The following is a 21,187-nucleotide window of genomic DNA, read 5'->3' on the forward strand; positions in this document are numbered from 1 at the left end:
ACACTCGGGTCTGTCCCAGTCTCAGCTCTCCGCGTGCTCTCTCTTGCGTGAGTAAGGAAGTTGTTTAATGTGCCCCTAGCGGTGCCGGAGGAGTGACACCGCCTGTGGGCCGTATCGCAGCCCGTGCTGGGAAGCTACATTACGATGTTGTCCGTGAATTGACTTTGAGCTCTGGAAGAAAGGGCAGTGTAAATATGGGCATCTGTATTCTAGGTGCTCACAAGTTGCCATCCTTTCTCAAAGGCTTACACAGCCAGGCTCAGTTTAGCAACACTGTTCTGGTCATGGCAGAGTCCCCTTCTTTGAGAAAATCTGGCTGTTGACTGTTCTGGAAAGAAATGAGAATGTATCTCCAAAATACCAAAGTAGCTACAGGGAGAGTTATGATCAGTTTTAACATAGATATTAATTAGTGAATTAGCATAAACTGTGAAAGGTGGTCAAAGCTCATCACACCACATCTTGTTTGAAAGCCTGTTCTCCTAACACTATGTCAAAACACAGGGCGCAGAATAAGGCAGATGTAAAGAATTATTGTATAAATGATTTTGAATTCCTTCATAGGCCAGAATGTACTTTTCTGCAGTTTGGATGCTGATAATATGAATACTAATAGCTATTACACTGTACCTAGTACCCGCTGGGCTCCAGGTGATTCACACATGCATCAGCTGAGGCTCACAGCAGCACTGTGAGGCAGGTAATACCACATCTTCCTTTTACAGATGAGTAAATTCAGGCACAGAGAGGTGAAATAACCTGCCCACAGCCAGCCAGCTGCCAAGTGACAGAGCTGGTAAATGAAGCCCTGCCGCCTGGCTGAGGTGGAGTTGCCATTTCTCTGACCAGTGTCGTGTTCTGTTGCATCTTGATCACACAAGCGAAAAAAAAAAAATTCAGTGCCATGAATGCTGTTTTCTAGGAAGACAATGGAGACTACACGTATGTGGAGAGAGTGAAGATACCCTTGGATCATGGGACCCTGTTAATCATGGAAGGGGCCACGCAGGCAGACTGGCAGGTGAGGACGTGCGGGTAACACGGACTCGCTGTCCTGGGGAGGCGTTTGCTGACGGGCTCACGATGATTAATTTCTGTATTAAATGTGGTGATAGCAAGTTGCTTTTATAAGGAGCACGAGGCAGTAAACTGACCTCATTTCCAAGAAGTTTTGATACTGCTGACAGAACGGCCCTCTCGAGCAGCATTGTCCAGTGGAACTTCCTGTGATGAAGGAAGTGTTCTGTATCTGTGCAGCCCAGTGCACTCGCCACCAGACACGTGACTCTTGATCCCTTGAGATATGCCTGGAGTGCTGAAGAACTGCATTTTCAATTAAGCTAGAGCTTCAGGCAGCCAGTGGCTCTCATATGGGGCTGCATAGCTCCGCAGCTTCAGCCAAGCCATTTTTAAGGTGTGCAAATTAATGTAAGAATACCTAGCATGGGAGAGCACCTTGTGCCTCTCTGTGGTCTCAGTCATTTGTGTGTTGTCTTTTGAGCTTTGGAGAAATGGCAGGAGGCCGCGAGGAAGAACAGCACTTAGAAGAAAATGAAAAGATCTCCCTGTGAGGGTGGGGGTGGGGAGTTGTTTCCGAGAAGACGACCTTTCTCCACAAGACTTTGAAGAGCTATTGCTGCTCATTGAAGGGAGATAAAATTGAAATATGTTTGTGTCCTCATAAGTTTTAAATGGCTTTGGAATAAAAGTGTAAGTGTGTTTATGTCAGAGTTATTCATATTTCCATTTAGCATCGAGTGCCCAAAGAGTACCACTCCAGAGAACCAAGAATAAACTTGACCTTTCGGACAGTTTATCCTGACCCTCGAGGGGCGCACTGGTGATGTGAGATCCTGGAGAGAGAAGCCTCGCTGAGACTGAGCAAACCTTCCTCCATGAAGACACTTCCGGAGGCTGGTCCAGCTGCTCTCGTGGCTGTCTGGAGGATGAGGATGGGATTTGCTTTCCAGCTCGGAGTCCTATTAAATGACAGCCTGCAGTTCGTGTTCAAAATACGTTTACTGTGAGAACACTAATCCCTAATCACATTGTGAAATCACATATTTTCTTTAGGCAGATTAAAAACCGCTGTGGCTGTGTTTACCAATGATTTTGCCCATAAGCCGTTTTCCCCCCTCCTCGCTGCCATCTCCGGTTTTGGTTGAAGAAATATGAATGGACTTTGCCTCCGGGGGAGGGTAAATCCACATCTTTGCTCCTTGTGCCTGCAGCAGAGTGGAGATAGTAATACACACCAGTGACTCGGGAGCCTTCTGCAGGCAGACAGCTGCTGCAACCCAAACAGAGTTTTGTTGAAGTCTGCCTCGACTCCTGAACATGTTGGCTTGTGTGCTATGGTAATGGAAAGCTGCGTACTCTGGGAGCACTTTATTTAACCGAGTCTCCTTGCCTGTCCATTTCCTGGGAGACATGCAGACAGGTTTCAGGCCTCTGAGTGAAAAGCAGAGGTGGTATTCTCCAGTGTATCTCCAAGCTGCCCCTGGACTCCTCGTAATACAAGAGGAAACTGTCCTCTCAAAGGGAGGAGGAATTGAGTGATGTCATGAGAAATTTCAGCTGAAGAGTGGCAAATGCCCTGCTAGTGGCAGCTGTTCCACGTAGATTAGTTTCCCCCTGGAGAATTACTTGAGTCACTTAAACCCAAGCCAGATAGAAGCGGGAGCCGTCCTGCAGGGAACAGACTCAGTTACCTTAATAGTGCTTTTCCCTGTAGAGTTCAGGAGCCCCGTGACTAAGGCTTTCTTCTGACTCAGTGTTGTCTTCTGTACACACTCCCGAGATTCAAGGGTTAGTCTCTGATGTCACCAAGGTTCCCAAAACAGACAAAGCGGCTGCCCCTTGTTGCATCATAAAAGCACGTGTCTTCCTGATCCCTAGACTTAGGAGCAGCATGCTGGATCAGTCCAAACCAAGACAGAGAAAACCAGAGAGAAGGAGGATGGATTTAAACGGCTGAAAGTAGGGCGAGGGAGTTAGAGTTTCCCTCGTGCCCCATGGGGAAAATTTACCCAGCCTTCGTGCTTTTTGGTCTTGTTTCCATTCCATGCTGTAAGATTGATGAGCCCCAGGATCACGATAAGAGGCCAGAGGCAGATGAATGCCTTGCCTTGCCAGGCGCTTTTCTGTCGAGCTCTATGACTTCTTGAACCAGAGTCTCTTCTTTTAAATGTTGTTTCCTGTGTGTAGCTCCTTTGTCTAAAAAATACCAAATGTTTTATAAAATCTGAGTGTCACAGTAAGCCTTCCTGTGAGAGAGATACAAATTACCACAACAAAAAAACAAAGCCTATTTAATTCCTAGCTTTCCTGCAGTTCACACACACACAACCTGGCCAGGGAGGTGCCGCCAGCTTTGGCTGTGATTTGGATGCGTGACCCCGGGGAAATTCCTCTTCCATTCCCACAAGTGAAAGAGCCAGGAGATGACTCCAAGTCTTGTTACCACATCCCTCCCAATTCGGGCCGTGCATTGCGTCAGCTGCAGATTTGATCTCTTCCCTCATCACGGCCATGTCTGTCAGGGAAACATGTTCCTGACCGCCTGGCCCACCACCTGGGTTTCTTCATCTGAGAGCAGCGGTCTGAGGTTTTGTTTCTGGCTGTCCGATGGCAGAACAGCCACTCTTCCTACTACTAAGGTAATGTCCTTTCTGAAATGTCGAGGAGGTGGTCGCTGTAGAGTAAAAGGGCCCTGGCAAAGGATACCCGTGCTCGGAGACTGCACCAACCTGTTGCTGTGTCTCGCTGATTGTAGATCTTAACTAACAATTCAGGCCAAAGCTCTTTTTGCCAGCATTACTTGTTAAAGTTGAGGGGACAAATAAAGCAGCTGTAGCATGAAGGGAAAAACAAGTGTGGTTTTTTAGCTGCCCTGTTTTTGAGCTTTAATAACCTGCCAGGACAATTTAGTAACCATGCTAGGAACTTCCCTGGTGGCTCAGACAGTAAAGAATCTGCCTGCAATGCAGGAGACCTCGGTTCAATCCCTGGGTCAGGAAGATCCCTGAAGGAGGAAATGCCTGGGAAATCCCACGGACAGAGGAGCCAGTGGTCTGCAGTCCATGGGGTCGCAAAGAGTCAGACACGACTGAGCAACTAACATGGGAGCTTCTTATACATAATCCCTAAGCCTCCCTGAAGCCATGCCAGAACCAGCTGCTGTTCCCATTGTAGAGATGAGGCAACCGAGTCTCCAAGAGGTGAAGTCATTTCATGGGACTTGTGAATGGCAGAACCAGAACATAAAGGACAGGCTAATCCCCTAACTGCTTCTCCTGCCATGCAGAATTTAGGCAGAATGGTCTAGTGGGCACCTCTGGGCCCAAGCCTCAGGGCTTGCCCCTGCAGGGCTGGCAGCCCAAGCTCACCTCAGTGCCCTGCTGGCTGGGCTGACTGCCATGCCAGCCTGTTGGTCCCCTGGCTCTCCTGTGCACCAGGACAGATGTCTGCACCTCCTTTACACTGGCATCTCCTAGTCAGAAACTCTGCTGCCATCTGGGCTAGAATTGTCCATTTTAACAGAGGAGGCTCATTGTGGGGGGATACAATCCATTTTATGATGAATTAGACAAATTCTCCTCCAGCCTTCCTGGCAGGTGAATGAGAACATGTTTCCTGACCAATCCAAGCAACCTTTCTGTCATAGGCGGGTGGTCCCTTCTTCCCTCCATTCTTACCTGTGAGTCCATTTTGGGACCCTAATGCCTAGATTCAGCATCAGGCTCCCTCATGATGCTGGCCAGCACCACGACTCCGATCAGTCAGCAGAAAGCCCAAGAAGCAGGGCAGACTGCACACTGAAAACATGGACCACAGGGCAGCTTGCCCCAAAGCAGGCCTCGGAGCAGTCTGACACTTACCTCAGGGTCCTTCATATTGAAATCAGGTTCCAAGTGGTTGTCAGCTAAACCACCAACTCATGTGGCATTGATGATTCCTATAAGTTGGGGTCACAGCTCATTAATTAACCTGCTATTTTCTTGTGACACACTCCCTGCTGCCTCCATGGCTGGCATGACCTGCCCTCCGCGAGTGGCAGACCTGTCTAGGCCTGGCCAGTAAGTGGCACCATCTCCTGGACCGTGTCATGGCAACCCCAGAAGAGTTAAGTGGGCCCTGCAGTGAGCAGAAGACTAGTTGGAGGGCTTCGGAGAAAGCCCTGACACATGATGGGTCCCTGCCCCACTGGGAATATTTCTTCCTTGAGTTCTGGCAGCTTTTACTTGGCTGCAGAATATCTGAGACCCATTTGCCTTTTCTGGTCATAAACACTTGTAGTGTTGAATCTGGAGTCTTGATTGCTTTATTTTCTTAACTATTTCTTTGAAAAAGCTGAATGTTTCCATAGTGATGCATTCTTTTGGTTGAAATCTTTACATGTGTGTGATTCCACCCACATGCTCTCCTCAGAGGGACCTAGTCTATAACTGTCCCCTGATCCCACCCTCCCATTTTCTCCTTTTCAAGGAACCCCTGTACGAGAGCCCTGTTAGTTTTGTGCTGTTGAAATCTGCTCTTAGATACAGTGATTCCTGTGTCAGGGGGTCAGAAAGGAAATTATCTTGATGTTTATTCATGAGAGTGGAACACAGGCTAATGGTGCCTTTTCCAGCTGGCTTGGTGCTCCTGTGCCAAATTAGAAAAGCCTTTCTCAGCCTGTGGCCAGAGCCCCATGCTGGGCTGGGCCTTCAGCATAACTTAGGTAGTGTTTCTGTAGCCAGCATTACCCAAAAGAGCGTTTTCTCAGATGAGCAAGCTTGGAGCTGACCAGGGCCTGTGTGACACTGTCATCATCGCAGTTCTTTAGATGACACTCTCATGATCGCTCTCACTGCCCTCTGTGTAATGGTGATATCATTACACCAATGATAGAATGGAGAACGGTCCCTGTTCTCATGTGGGCTCCACAAGTGTGGACGTGCTCAGGCAGGATCCTGGCCTCTGACCCCACTCATTTTTAACTCTGGACACAAATGCTAGGTTTCTAAAAGGGAAGGAAAGGTGAAAGCCAGAAGGAAGCATTGAGTATTTACTGGACCTATTACACACCTGCTCAGTCGTGTCCCACTCTTCGTGACCCCATGGACTGTAGTCCACAGGCTCCTGTGTCCATGGGATTCTCCAGGCGAGAATGCTGGAGTGGGTTGCCGTTTTCTCCTCCAGGGGGTCTCCTGACCCAGAGATAGATCCTGCATCTGCATTGCAGGCTGATTTTTTTTTTTTTTTTTACCGCTGAGTTACCACAAAATTTGATTGCTTGCTGCTGCTGCTAAGTCGCTTCAGTTGTGTCCGACTCTGTGTGACCCCATAGACGGCAGCCCAACAGGCTCCTCTGTCCCTGGAATTCTCCAGGCAAGAATTCTGAAGTGGGTTGCCATTTCTTTCTCCAATGCATGAAAGTGAAAAGTGAAAGTGAAGTCGCTCAGTCGTGTCCAACTCTTAGCGACCCCATGGACTATAGCCTACCAGGCTCCTCCGTCCATGGGATTCTCCAGGCAAGAGTACTGGAGTGGGGTGCCATTGCCTTCTCTGAATTTGCTTAGTTTTTTTTAAACAGATGAGGAAACAGGTACTAGAGGGTAGCTCAGATCCTGAGATTGGGTATCCCTGGTGTTTGGGGTGGTCTCTGCACCCCCACCGCCACGCACCCCCCATCCCCGTGCCCCCTCTCCCCATGCTGGGCTGGGGCTGGAGGAACTACGCATTCTCAGCCCCTTCACCAGCCGGCAAAACCTTGGGTCTGTGCCTGGAACCACGAAGCTTCTTCCCCTGGAGAGGGGGGGTGAGCAGGAGGAAGTGGTGGGCCAGGCGCAGGGCTCTCGAGGGCCGCGTGATCGGGTTGCAATTAGCCGCCCACTGCAGGAAGGGTGTGGGCGAGCGCTGTGACAAGCGCCTGCCGCCTGCCGAGCCGCACCTCTGATGCTCCAGGCGCCCCTGGGAAGGAAGGCGAGCGGCAGCCTGCAGGAGCAGCCTTGCCTTTCTCAGAAGCTGTGGCAGGAAGGCCCTCCCCGGGAGGCTCTGCCTGCGAGGTCCCTCCCTGCTCCCCCTGCCCCCATCTGCACGTGGATGGGACCATCTGGGAAGGGAATCCACACCCTCCAAAAAGCCATTCTGGGTGGAGGGCTGTATCCTCTCTTCCTGGAGAACGTTTGTGGGGCGGGTGGGCGGATGAAGGATGCCCTGGGGGCCTTCCTAACTCTGGCCCAGACCATTCAGGCCAGCTGAGCATCCAGCCAGATCTCAGGAGAGTCCTGGAGAGGAGGAGGGCCCCCTGGAAGGGTCTCCCCCAGGCCCTTGTTGCTTAGATAACGCTTTGCTGGAATGTTTTCTCTGAAAATGTATCAAGGGATTAGGCAATAATTTTTTCCCTGCACTCTGTCTCTGATGGTAGCTGTTAGCCCCTCTTCACCTGGTGTGAAGATGGAAAGGAGGACAGTTAGCCTAGAGGCAAAAATTGGGGGTAGGGGAGTGGGGGAGTGGATGAAGAGGAGTCTGAATGTGTGGCTTCCCTTTGCGACCCTACCGGGCCCCCAGTCTGCCTCCTGGAGGCCTCCTCTGCCTGCGGGGAGAGGGGGCAGAGAGAAGGGCTGGCGCAGTCTTCCACACCTTGCCCCTTGTCTTCGGCAGTCCTGCGAGGGTGGTTAGGAACCACTGTCCCTATTGGACAGATGCTCCTCTGACGGCCACCCAGGGCCATGTTGGCAGAACCAGCGTAAACACCCACAGGTGCCTAGGCCAGTGTCCTTTGCATCTCTCTGGGGTTCTCTGACCTCTTCTGAGATTCCCAGCTAAAAGCAGAACCTGGTGACAAGAGGGAACCTGGGCACAGACAGCCCCAGAAGGTCGCAGTGCCTGCCCCTCCGAAGGGGCAGCCCTCGGAGGACTGATATGGATGGTCTCGCATGTCACACCAGCCAGGTGTCTGGGTACGTGGCAATGATCCCTGCTGCAGCTCCAGGTAGCATCCTGCTGCCGAAAACAGAGCAAGCCGAACTCTGCACCAGTGGCTCCAGGGAGTTGGCTGGACAACTTCAGGCAAGATTGCCTCAGAGTCACCTTTGCATCGGGCCCATGCCCCGCTGAGTGTCATTGTGTTGCCTGGGAGGGTGGAATTAGGAAAGAGCTTTGACACACCAGGGGCTTCCCTTGTAGCTCAGCTAGTAAAGAATCTGCCTGCAATGCAGGAGACCTGGGTTCGATCCCTGGGTTGGGAAGATCCCCTGGAGGAGGAAATGGCAACCCACTCCAGTACTCTGGCCTGGAGAATTTTGTGGACTGTATAGTCCACGGGCTGGCAGAGTCGGACACGACTGAGCTACTTTCACTTTCACTTTGACACACCCTCTGTGTCCCAGCCTCCACTTCTGTCAGACACACTGCAGAGCCGTTGCTGGTTGAACTTGAGCCAGGCTGATGTGGCCTTGAATCCCATCTGTCCTTCCCAGTGAGCCAGCTTGGACCCCGTCCATCAGCCCTCGAGCCTCAGTCTCCTCACCTGTGAAATGGACATCGTAGCAGCCACCTCTCCGAGGTCTTGTGAGGGGTGAGATCCTGAATGTGACGTGCCCGATAGTCATGTGCCTAGCCTAACCCTAATTGCTTTAAGTAGAACGTTCCACATGCCCTGCTAGCCCCGACCCTAACCCCTGTGCTGGGCGGGCAGTCCCACTGTAACTGACAGATGACCCTGCGACCCTGCCTTTCCCCTTGCCAGGCTCCCTAGGTGCCTGCATCTCTGCTGCAGTCAGCGAGGGGAGGCCCAGAGCCTTCGGGGAGGAAGGGCAAAAGGGAAATTGTGCACAAGGAGGCCGATCCTGTTAGGGTCCAGCTGCACCTACTGGTGTCTCCTGGGACGGTCTTTAGCCCAAGCCGAAGAGCCCTCCCAGACGCTGAAGTGGCCTTGCATCGAGGCTCTTGGCAGCCTCACCACATGCTCCCCAGGTAATGGGTCTCCTGATGCCCCCCGCGCTGGCCTGGTTCCCCCGCCTCCCCCCACACCCCCGCCCCACCCCCGGGTCAGTTCCTGATGTTTCCCAGCCTGGTGAGCAGGTCACAGGTCAGTGTGACGCACCCCACCAGTCACATTGTCTGCTTATCCTTGCAGGCCATTTCTGGGTTCTGTACAGAACGCCTTGGCCTGGAAGCGTAAACAAGATTACCAGGCAGTCTCGAATCAGGAATTCTGCTCAAGACAGGGCTTTTATGCCCAGAAATTGTGTGTTAGCTGCAGTGGGGAGCATATAAAAGGGAGACACGATTCTTCCTATTACAGACAGAAGTAAACCAGAGTGGCTTTTATTTTCTCCTTCAAAATTAGTTTTTATTCCTAACTACAAAAGGAGTATGTGTTCTTGGTAAGAAATGTCAAAGAAAGATACAAGGAAAAAAAAGAAAATCTTTTCTGACTTTACGCTGGAGTTGACAGCTCTTCACATTTTGTAGTGGATTTTTTTCTCTACATATTTGTATCCTTGGAAAAAAAGAAAAGCAACTTCATACTGACCCCTCGTGTGTTTTTCTACTTATTTTGTAAATTGCTGTGTGACATTAACTGTTGTTCCCTAAGGAGTGACAGCATAAAATTGTAGAGATAGATATATCATTATATAACAAGTCTGTTGTCTTAGATAATTCAGTCATTGTTGACGTTGGAGTTGTTTTCGCTATTTGTAACCATTCTATTGCTTTTGGAAGTCATGAGAATGGATGGTGGAGTGGTGCTCTTCTGGCTAAGAGCCTAGAATTTGGCCTCAATCAGACCTCAATTCAAATAATAAAAGAAGGGGACTTCCCTGGTGGTCCAGTGGCTAAGACTCTGCACTCCCAATGGAGGGGGCCCGGGTTTGATCCCTGGTCAGGGAACTAGATCGCCCATGCGGCAGCTAAGGCACAGGCAAGGAAAGAAAGGAAATGTTTGTTCAAACAGGAAAAAATAGCCCCAAATAATAAGAGAAGATAGAAGTAACACTTTTATATTGTGCCTGAATATTGTGCCAGGCACTGTTAAGTGCTTTACATATATTAACACATGACTTGTAAATCCACAAAACAGGCCATAGACTAGGCATTATTTTTACCTCCATTTTACAATTGATGAAACTAAAGCATTAATCCTCCACTTATGCAGCCATCCTGTGGTGAAACCTTTGTGCACATGTATGTTTCTTAGCATACATTCCTGAAAGTGGGGTCCTGGCCCAGATTCAGAAGGCTATACATATTTTTAAGGCCTTGAATACATAATGTATTCCAAGTGGCTCAGTGGTAAAGAATATATCTACCAGTGCAGGAGACACATGAGATTTGGGTTCGATCCCTGGGTCGGGAAGATCCCCTGGAGTAGGTAAATGGCAACCTACTCCAGTATTCTTGCCTGAAAAATTCCATGGACAGAGGACCCCGTACAGCCTATGGGGTTACAAAGAATCGGACACGACTGAGCAACTGAGCACACATACATAATGTAAATGGCTTTCCAGAAAGGTTGCCCCAACTTCTCCTACCAACAGTGTGTTTGTGTGTATTTGAGAAACTCATGCCATGCTTTGAGCAACAATAATGTGCCAGGCCAGTGTTCTAGCAAGTTTCTGTCTGTGAAAGAGAGACTGTCCTGTGCCCGGCAGAGAGCAAGCAAGCACTCAGTACATTTTAGCATTGTTGTCATGTGATGTGTCATTTATTGAGTAAACAAGCCACATACTTGAAGAACCTCAATAACAAGGTGAATGTGGAATGAGGGGTCCTGACAGGGAGTACGCCAGGCGTTGGACGACTATGGGATGTAATTTGGGATAGTAGTCTTGGAAGGCTTCTCGGTAGAGGGGGCACCTGGAGAATGAGCGATAACCTGAAGGCTCATGAACGGTGGAGCCCTAGGTGGCTTGTGTCCAGGGCTCAGGTAGGGAGTGTTGAACTGGAAGAGAGACAGTGAGAGAGGAAGATGGGCCCAAATCAGGTCTGGGAGCTGCCCCAGGCAGAAGGCTTTGGTGGTGCGGAGCCTCTGAGCACTGAGACTTTTAGGAAGTATGTTTATCAGGAGGGAGCAAGGGGATGGGGCTGGAGGTGGGGAGACCTGTGGGAGACCAGGGCGGCGGCCCAGGCAGAGGGGCCTGGGTGTGCTGCCCGGTAGATACTCTGGGAGCAGTGAGGAGAAAATATGTCTGGTTTCCTGGTGCCTCGAGTGCTGCAGCGTAAGAAAAACAGACATAAGAAAAAAATGACCTCATGGCGGGACTCAGCCATGAGGTCAACATGTCTGCCAGAGCTGGACGGGAGACCTTGGCTTCTATCCACGGCCACAGTCAGACTCCTGATGCCCCCTCACCAAGTCCAGGCCTCAGGGCGCTCTGTTCAAGGAGACAGCACAGCAGGCTCTGACCCACCAGCTGCCCGGAGAGTCACTGCCAAGCCCGCTGCTCTGGCGCAGGGGGAGCCGGGGAGGTGGGCCTCGGGCCAGCTTCCAGCAGGGGGCGCTGGACCTTCCGGGCGTCCCTCCCTCCCAGGCAGGGACCCAGGAGCCAAGCGGTACACGCACTCTTCTGTTCCATTGCCCCAAGGATCCTGGATGGGGTGGGATGACAGTGTGGAGGACAGCGAGCATCTCCTACCTTAGCGCCAGTGAGGAAAGGAGCGCTCCAACCCCAGGAGGGAAAAACATCGGACATGTTCTCTGAGGCCCCCTTATTACTCCTCCTGCAGAGGACAGGCGTCTCTAACGGGGGGGACGGGGAGCCCCTTTCCTGCCCGCTTGCAGATCTATGACCCCTGCTTGGATCCTTGGGGGAAAGGCTGCTAGGAATGGGCCAGGCAGGGGGGTGTCCAGGTGTCAGCTCCAGCGCCATCTCTGCCTGGGTCTAGAGCTAGCCCCTCCGTTTCTTGCTGTGCGGCCTTTGGCAAACTTCCTGACCTGTCAACAGGGTTGTTAATGAATATTGGGTTCCTGTGAATATCGAGTGTGACAGTGTAACTGTCTCCGTCTGGGTGGCTGTCATCATCATATAATGGAGATGGGATGAAGGTCCTCCACCCTGCGGGCTGGGGCCGACCTCACTGTGATGGAGACGGAGGGACTTCTGTGTAGATGGGTCTAGGAGCAGGCCTTGGGGGAGAGAGGACCCAGCATGGCCAAGAGAGGCAGGGGAGAGTCTGTACAGAGGCCGCTGTTGGGGCAGGTGGGAGGAAGCATGGAAAGGGACCCGATTCTGGGGTGTTCCCAGGGCTTCTCTTGTGGCTCAGCTGGTAAAAGAATCTGCCTGCAATGCAGGAGACCTGGATTCGATCCCTGGGTTGGAAACACCCGCAGGAGAAGGGAAAGGCTACCCACTCCAGTATTCTGGCCTGGAGAATTCCTTGAACTATACAGTCCATGGGGTCTCAAAGAGTCAGACACAAATGAGCGACTTTCACTTCACTTCACTTCCACGGAGCAGGGTGGGGAGGGAAAGGAGACAGGGAAAGAGACTGAGAAGGGACAGTGAGAGGAAGGAGAATGTTCTGTTACAGCCCCTCCCCATCACCTCACTCCCAACCCCCACCCCAGTGCCTCAGTGCAAAGCACTGGGTTCTTCCCACTCTAGCCTGGGAGCAACCTGGGGCAAGAGTTGGAGAGGCTGATTGTGTTTAAGGCCAAAAGGTGAGTAAGGAGGGATGCTCTGAAAGGTGGCCCCTGGGGGCTGGGGCATCGCAGCATCAGGACTTTCTGAGTCTTGTCTGTCTCTGGCCCCCAGGCCAAAGCCCTTTCCCCACACTTAGCTCCAGTTTTTCCATCTGAAGAATACAGGGTTGAACCAATTCAATTTTTTGTAGCTGTTTTGACCACAATTCATGGTTAAAAAAAGAAAAAGGTTTACACACACATTTAACTAAAGCTTCATGGAACAATCCTTTATTACACTTCTGTCCTCTGATGTTTTCTGTTGTGCATCATTAAAAAATGCTGGTCATGGCCCTCCTTGCTCTGAACACTGACCCAGCTCATCTGGAAGGTTCCTTCCTGCTCTGGCAGCCAACAGTTCTGTTCCATTTCCTCTGGCCTCATGACCCCCATCAGCCAAGCCTTTGTGGTTTCCTTCCTCATATCTTCAAACAGTAACCTCAGATGCAGGAGAGGGCCCCTGGACGGACAGCACTGATGTGAGTCCCCCCCACCCCACCTCTGTGGGAGGTCCTGGCGCGCCCACTGTCTGGCTGGGCACTGCCTGCTCTGTGTCTGTGGGTGGGGAGAGTTGCTGGTGCCATCACCACGGGGAAGAGGAGTGGGTGTGAATGGCATCTGCGTTTCTCTCCCCACCCCACCCGACTGCTGCCCGGGGCCAGAGGACACCGTCTTCTCTCTGGAAAAGATGTTGGGAAGTGGAACCTGGCTCCTAGATGGAATTCCAGGCTCTTTCCCTCTTCACCCTGCACCCGGCTCACCCTGAACTGCTCTCTGAAGGTCCAGGAGTCCCCATCGTGGGAGCTGCTGATGGATGAGATGAGCTTTGGGCTGACAGACCTGGGTGCAAACCTTAGCTCCATCTCTGCCTGGCTGTGTGACCTTGGGAAAGTTCCCTAACGTCTCTGAGCTTGTTTCCTCAGCTAACTCTTGGAGATGGCAACCCCTGTCTTGGAGGATAATCTTAAGGGTGAGATGATAGGTAGAGTGCTTTGTGTTGGTGCCCGGCATGAGGAAAACTCAGTCCTTTTAAATCCCATCCTCTTGGTGTCTCTGTGAGGGACTGGCTGGAGAAACGGCAGCTATTGCTGCCCTAAGGAAAGAAAGGGGAGATGCCTTCCAGGGTCAGCTACAGGAGGGGTGACATTGGAGAGAGGCTGCCTTAAGGTGGCGGTCCTGGGAGTGACTCCCCAGCCCCCAAGAGTGCAGAGTCAAGGGTGCAGCAGGCATCTCGTGTCCACTGGGTGGCCTGAGACAGTATCTGAGGAGGAACACAGGCAGGGGCTGGGGACAACGGACTTTCTGGGCCCCCAGAGTGGGTCAGGAGCTTCTCACAAGGCTGACGCTCTGTGTCAGCTCAAGGCCAGGCTCACCGCACACCACACCATGGGACTTCGTTCCAATCCTCGTTCTTTGGAATCCATTTTAAAATTCACCCTCCTGCAGGGCAAGAAGGGATTCTCATAGTATGTTCTCTTGGAATAGTCTGCTTTGATCCTCATAACTGCCATCTGGGGTAAAGGAGTGCCACCTGCCCTCAATATGCCAGCAAATTTGGAAAACTCAGCAGTGGCCACAGGACCGGAAAAGGTCAGTTTTCATTCCAATCCCAAAGAAAGGCAATGCCAAAGAATGCTCAAACTACCACACAATTGCACTCATCTCACACGCTAGTAAAGTAATGCTCAAAATTCTCCAAGCCAGGCTTCAGCAATATGTGAACTGTGAACTTCCAGATGTTCAAGCTGGTTTTAGAAAAGGCAGAGGAACCAGAGATCAAATATCCAACATCTGCTGGATCATGGAAAAAGCAAGAGAGTTCCAGAAAAACATCTATTTCTGCTTTATTGACTATGCCAAAGCCTTTGACTGTGTGGATCACAATAAACTGTGGAAAATTCTTCAAGAGATGGGAATACCAGACCACCTGATCTGCCTCCTGAGAAACCTGTATGCAGGTCAGGAAGCAACAGTTAGAACTGGACATGGAACAACAGACTGGTTCCAAATAGGAAAAGGAGTACGTCAAGGCTGTATATTGTCACCCTGCTTATTTAACTTCTATGCAGAGTACATCATGAGAAACGCTGGGCTGGAAGAAGCACAAGCTGGAATCAAGATTGCTGGGAGAAATATCAATAACCTCAGATATGCAGATGACACCACCCTTATGGCAGAAAGTGAAGAGGAACTCAAAAGCCTCTTGATGAAAGTGAAAGAGGAGCGTGAAAAAGTTGGCTTAAAGCTCAACATTCAGAAAACGAAGATCATGGCATCCGGTCTCATCACTTCATGGGAAATAGATGGGGAAACAGTGGAAACAGTGTCAGACTTTATTTTTCTGGGCTCCAAAATCACTGCAGATGGTGACTGCAGCCATGAAATTAAAAGACGCTTACTCCTTGGAAGGAAAGTTATGACCAACCTAGATAGCATATCCAAAAGCAGAGACGTTACTTTGCCAACAAAGGTCCGTCTAGTCAAGGCTATGGTTTTTCCTGTGGTCATGTATGGATGTGAGAGTTGGACTGTGAAGTAAGCTGAGTGCCGAAGAATTGATGCTTTTTGAACTGTGGTGTTGGAGAAGACTCTTGAGAGTCCCTTGGACTTCGAGGAGATCCAACCAGTCCATTCTGAAGGAGATCAGCCCTGGGATTTCTTTGGAAGGAATGATGCTAAAGCTGAAACTCCAGTACTTTGGCCACCTCATAAGACTCTGATGCTGGGAGGGATTGTGGGCAGGAGGAGAAGGGGACAACAGAGGATGAGATGGCTGGATGGCATCACTGACTCGATGGACGTGAGTCTGAGTGAACTCCGGGAGTTGGTGATGGACAGGGAGGCCTGGCGTGCTGCGATTCATGGGGTCGCAAAGAGTCAGACACGACTGAGCGACTGAACTGAACTGAACTGGGGTAAAGGATGTGCTGTGCTGTGCTTAGTCACTCAGTCGTGTCCAACTCTTTGCGACCCCATGGACTGTAGCCTGCCAGGCTTCTCTGTCAATGGAATTGTCTGGACAAGAATACTGGAGTGGGTTGCCATGCCCTTCTCCAGAGAATCTTCCCAACCCAGGGCTCGAACTCAGGTCTCTCGTATTGCAGGTGGATTCTTTACCATCTGTTCCACCAAGGAAGCCCAAGAATACTGGAGTCAGTAGCCTATCCCTTCTCCAGGGGATCTTCCCAACCCAGGAGTCGAATCAGGGTTTTCTGCATTGCAGGCAGATTCTTTACCAGCTGAGCCACCAGGGAAGCCCAGGTAGAGATGGGGCAGGCCTAAGTCTTCCATATTCACAGGGTAGGAAGAAGTTTCTAGCAGACCCTGGAAACAGTGTCTAAGCAGGCAGTCTTGACGGGTTGTTCGCCTGTCCTCCCTGACGTCACCCGTTGCTGAGGCAGTATGCACGTCTTCCTTGCAGGTTGTCTCCAAAGCCCATCTCACTTTGTTTTCGGTGCCATCCCACGGTGATAACTGTTGAAAGGTCCACATCTTGGCTCAGATCCGACTTATCATGGCTCTGAGCCTCACTGGAGATAGGCACGAGGGTACCTCTGTTTTCCGGGACTGCTGTTCCCAGGCAGCTGCTTCTCAGAACATGGAAATCCGTTCCTCTCAGGGCTCCTGGGTGCACTGGCTCTTGATTGCTGTAGACCCTGGGGCTCTGCCACCCGAGGTGACTTGCCCAGGGGCACAGAGCTCCAACAGCAGAGGTTAGGGGCCCTTCACAAGGCTGCCATATGCAGCTGGGACTTGACACTGCCTGGGGAAACCTCTGACCCCCTTACCTCTGTGCTCCTGGCCAGCTTCTGCTGCCCTCTGCTCTGTTTTGCCAATAACCAGAGAATCTCCTTCCAAGGCAGCGGCTGGCTCTTTAACCTTGGAACATAAATAAGTTGCTGGGGCTTGTTTGAGGGGGCACATGGGGCTGGCTCGTGGTTCAATAGAGGCTGTGAAATTTCTCAGGATCCGAGGCTGCCAGCGCAGTTTTATGCTTACTAGCTGGAGGGATGTCTCGGGGCCTCAGTGTCCCTGCCTTCACTGCCTTCAAGGGCAGTGCCCACTGGACCCATTGTGGAGAACCTGTCCTCACAGAGGGCAGCGATGCTGGGCTAAAGTTCAGGACTGGGTTCTATCCTTATGCTGCCACTGCCTTGCTGCTTGCTGTGTGACCTTGGTCTAGTTTCTTCCCCTCTCTGAGCCTCTGTTCTCATCTCAAAAGATGGCAAAGATAGCGGCGCTTTGCTGAGGTCACAGAGGGGAGACTACTTGGCCAAGCTCTGAGGCCACAGATTGTGCATTATTTCATCATTAGCCACGGAGCGATTCCCAGCCCTATGGGCCCAGGGGAGGCTACGCTTAGGCCTGCAAGAAAGCATGTGTGTGTGGCGGGGGACACTGCTCTGGTGCTCCAGTGGCTAAGAATCCAAGCTCCCAAGGCAGGGGCCTGAGTGTGACCCCTGGTCAGGGAACTAGATCCCCAATGCTGCAACTAAGCGTTCACACGCCACAACTCAAGATCCCACCTGCTGCCACGAAGATTAAAGATTCTGTGTGCCAGAACCAAGACCCAGTGCAACCAAATAAACGTTAAAAAAAAGAAAAGCGCGTGGGAAGGACTGAGCCGCACGCCCTGGGCTGCCAAGGCTGTGTCAGGTAGCAAGCCCCCAGCAGGGGAGTGCGTTCCCATTACTCACATCAGCGTAGCCGGGCCCCACAACCTGGGCAAAATCCTTGGGAGGTTTCCCTGGGCTCCGGCTCTCCGAGTGCCCAAGACTCTCCCCGTCCCCAACTCCAGGCTGGTGTTCCCTGGGGCTCATCCTGGGAGTCGGGGTTGTCAGGGTGCCTCCCCCGGCTGGGCCAGGCCTGCTGTGCCAGCTCGGGCAGCCGGCCTGCCAGCAGCTGGTATGCCATTGCCCTATGTACAGTGAGGCCCAGATTAGACAGTGAGCTCATCGAGACGTGAACAGGGCCGCTGGGGCGGGGACACTGGTGGCTGAAGATCTGACTTGGGGATATCACTGGGGATCTCCCTGGACCCTCTCCCTTCCTCTCTCTGTCTCGTGGACTCTCTGCCTCTGTCTCTCCCCATCTCCTATGCACACACCCAACACCCTCTCCCGTAGAGCTTGCTGGGGATTGTCATGGCAACCCTCCAGTGAAATTATCAAGTCACTCTTATGCTCACAATCGTACCAGACCAAGTGCTAATTCTGAGTGAGGCAGAAGCAGCTGGTAGGATGCTGAAGCCACGGGCTTTGTGCAGAGGGCCCTCTGCGGGGTAAAAAGGGCCGCAGTGGTCCAGGAGGCAGGACCACCTGGGGAAGGCCCTGTCACTAGCCTGCCACAGCTGACTCCTCCCCGCCCCAGTGCCACATTCATCCACCTCCATCACCCATCTCCACCTGGATTCATGTACACACACACACACAAGTGAACAAGTATTAGTTGAGCCAAAATACACCCAGAGTACAGACTGACCCAAACAGCAACATCTGGAATAACCATGACCTCAGTCAGCACTTAGAGGCCCAAGATCCCCCCTGGAGAGACTTCTGGCTGAGCCTGAGGGCACAACCAGCTGACCCAGGCTTCTAGCCGGCGATGGGTCTCTGCCAGTGCCACAGGAAGGGGCCAGGCCCTCTTGTCAGGAAGCAGAGAAGGGACCTGTGACCAGCACTGCCCTGACCTGGTCCTTCCCACCTTTCTGTGTAGACCCCGTGGCTCCCTGCCTCTCTGCATCCCAGGACAGACACAGCATCCCTGGGCCCTTTTGATCTGGATCAGGTACCGCGGGCTCCATTGGATACGAAGCCCTGCTAATAGCTGAAGAACTGGTGGTTGCTATTTTTAAACCCTGGCTCTGCCCAAAAGCCAGAGTGTGGGTGGGGATGGTGGAGGAGGTGATGGCACAAGCCCCTCCCCAGGCTGCTGCCATCTTCCTCCCCATCTGCTTCCCCAGCAGCTCCCTCCCTGGGGGGCAGCTTTCCCCCTGCAGCCTTAGCCCTGGCTGCTTGCCACGCTCTGGCCCCAGAGCAAGCATCTCCCTCCTGCAGCTGGGTCCCCTCATCGGCACTTCCTTCTGAGGATTCTAGACTATCAGAGCTGGAGGGGTCCCCAGCAAAGCAGAGTCTGGCCTCTTCACTTCAGATGGGGAAACAGGCTCAGAGATGGGAAGCGGTGGTTTCCAGGCCACAGGATACGTGGAAGATGGAGCTGAGGCTGCAACCTGGGCTTCTGACTTCTCCTCCAGTGCTGTTCCCATGGCATCAAAGGGATGGTGTTTGGAATGGATAGCTAGTGGGGACCCACTGTAAAGCGAAGGGAACTTGGCTCAACATTCTCTAGCAACCCAACTGGGGAAAGAATTTGAAAAAGAATAGATACATGTATATGTAAGCAAAGAAACAAAATTTCAAATAGAAAAAAACCCCTAAAACTGAAAAAGGGTAGGGGGGGTGATGAGATGGGGGAATGGCGAGATGGGGTGTTGCAAACCATGAGCACTGATTTCTGAGTCCGGCAGACCTGGCTTGAGTGCCGGCTTCAGCACTTTAACACCAAAGGTGACCCCAGTCAGCTGCCAAGTGCCTTCAGCCCTCATCTGTAAGATGGAGTGAGAGCAAGGTCCCCCTCGAGGCGTGCTGTGCGGATGACTTGATAAGGCACGCGAAGAGCTCTGCTTGCACATTGTAAGTGTTGCCCCGGGTGAGTCTCTCTCCCCCCGTGCAGTCCCGGGGTGCAGGCCTGCTGAGGAGAGGGGCCACCTGTGTTCCAGGGTGGCTGGGGAGGCAACCTAGCCTGTCCTGGGAAGGCAGGCTACACCGACAAGCACAAATACTTGAGAAGGCCTTGCAGAGAGTGGTACAGAGCAACTGAGCAGGGCCCTTGAATCGGGTAGGCAGGAAGGCCACTGTGAGGAAGCTGCCTCAGAGCTGAGATCTCCACAGGGCAGGGACACAGACGGCGTGGCCCCAGCCTCTCAGTAAGTTCAGGTGGAGCCTGGCTAGGCCCCGTCTCTACTCCCTTTCCCATCATCTCCCTCCTTCTAGAAGCATCCTTCTCCCGGATTCTGACCCATTCTCCTGCTGTCCACACTATTACCCTGATGGACGTTGGTGCTCTGAATCCTTGACTGATTCACACTCCTCTCCATGTTGGCTCGTCTGAGCCCCTCTCTGTCTGGAAGGCGGGTTTCTACCCATTTCCCTATCTACACCCCGATGACTCCTAAACTGCCCCCATCCGCCCCCCACCCTCCTCTAAGTTCCAGAGTCCCACTTGACTTCTCTGCCTGATGTCTAATGGCTCTCCTGGTTGGGATAATTCAAGTCAGTGTAAGAGAGACTCCAACATAGAGTAGTTTAAAAGTGTCCAGTTGATGGCTCTCTCACAAAATAGCTCCACAAGAAGTGTTTCGGGTCAGTAGAGAGCTCCAATCCACAGGGTCATTTGGGGACCCGGGCTGATTTGGCACTGTGGTCTTTAACACGAAACCTCTAGGGCTTACAGCCAATATGAGGGGAGGAACACGGAAGTCCTGGGCGGGATTTTCCTCTTAAGCAAGTGAGACTGGAGTCTGACTTCTGCTCACAATTCCCCAAATGAAAGCTCAGACCTGTGACTCGGACGAGCAGCAAGGGGGATTCCTGCCCTGGTGGTGGAGGAGGTGCTCTGAAGGGCAGCCCCTCTGTGTCTCCCTGGCCCCTAGCTTTGCCCTTGGCTGTTCTCTGTGGCTCTCGATTGCCACCCCACAGGATGTTGAAAGTCTTTCCTCCTTGGGTGCTTTTTTTTTTTTTAAGGCTGGGACCATCATGGGCTCTTCAAGTCTGGTCTTGCAATTTTGTTGATGATAACAGTCCCTTCAAAAATGTAGCAGGCTTCATTCAGGTCCTTCTGCTTAGTCATTCCATGGGCAGTAACCATACCCCAGGTTCTGTTCTTTTTTTAAAACTTTTAATTTTGTTTTGGAGTATAGCCAATTAACAATGTTGTGATAGCTTCAAGGGAACAGCGAAAGGATTCAGCCATACATACACATGTATCCCTTCTCCCAAGTTCTGTTCTTCGTGGAGTTTTTGTCTGTGTTGCCCAACCTGTCTCTTTCTCTCCCATTTTAAATGAAAGTTACCCTAAGGACATCTGAAATAACAGACCTGGAGGGATGACAATGCAACCCCCCTAATATAATACTTTGCCGCAAGTGTGATTCTGTTATTCGGCTTCCTGTTTGTTGTAATAGACAGGCTTTGAGAAAGGCTCTGAGCCCTGAGGTCTAATCACCTGTCATTTGGACAAAACCCAATTGGTTTTTCCAACCCTGAGGATAGGATGATTTTCCACATTATCTCCTTTTCTGTCCATCTCTCATTGTAAACGAAACAGCCAATCTCTTGTAATATCTTGCTAAAGGCAACATTGAGAAGCCAACACATGCAAATGTTTTTGGCTCTTTCTAACCTTAGCTCAGTTGGTAAAGAATCTGCCTGCAATGCAGGAGACCCCAGTTTGATT

The 21,187-nt window shown here is 51.7% G+C and overlaps 1 protein-coding gene and 1 non-coding gene across 3 annotated transcripts in view; both read left to right on the forward strand.

Annotated features, from left to right (window-relative positions):
• Positions 1-2,110, forward strand: part of ALKBH3 (alkB homolog 3, alpha-ketoglutarate dependent dioxygenase) — a 41,564-nt gene extending 39,454 nt beyond the window's left edge. For both annotated transcript variants that reach the window (XM_061381193.1, XM_061381192.1), the window contains exons 9-10: positions 923-1,021; positions 1,752-2,110. In XM_061381193.1, coding sequence (XP_061237177.1) covers positions 923-1,021; positions 1,752-1,844 — 192 coding nt within the window. In that variant the 3' untranslated portion in view covers positions 1,845-2,110. The remainder of the gene's footprint in view (positions 1-922; positions 1,022-1,751) is intronic.
• A 7,699-nt stretch (positions 2,111-9,809) lies between these two features.
• On the forward strand, positions 9,810-9,882 carry TRNAG-CCC (transfer RNA glycine (anticodon CCC)). Its single transcript has one exon. It is a non-coding gene; the product is annotated as a tRNA-Gly (tRNA).
• Positions 9,883-21,187: the final 11,305 nt, after the last annotated feature.

The sequence above is a fragment of the Bos javanicus genome, chromosome 15 (genome assembly GCF_032452875.1).
Source record: "Bos javanicus breed banteng chromosome 15, ARS-OSU_banteng_1.0, whole genome shotgun sequence".
NCBI lineage: Eukaryota > Metazoa > Chordata > Mammalia > Artiodactyla > Bovidae > Bos > Bos javanicus.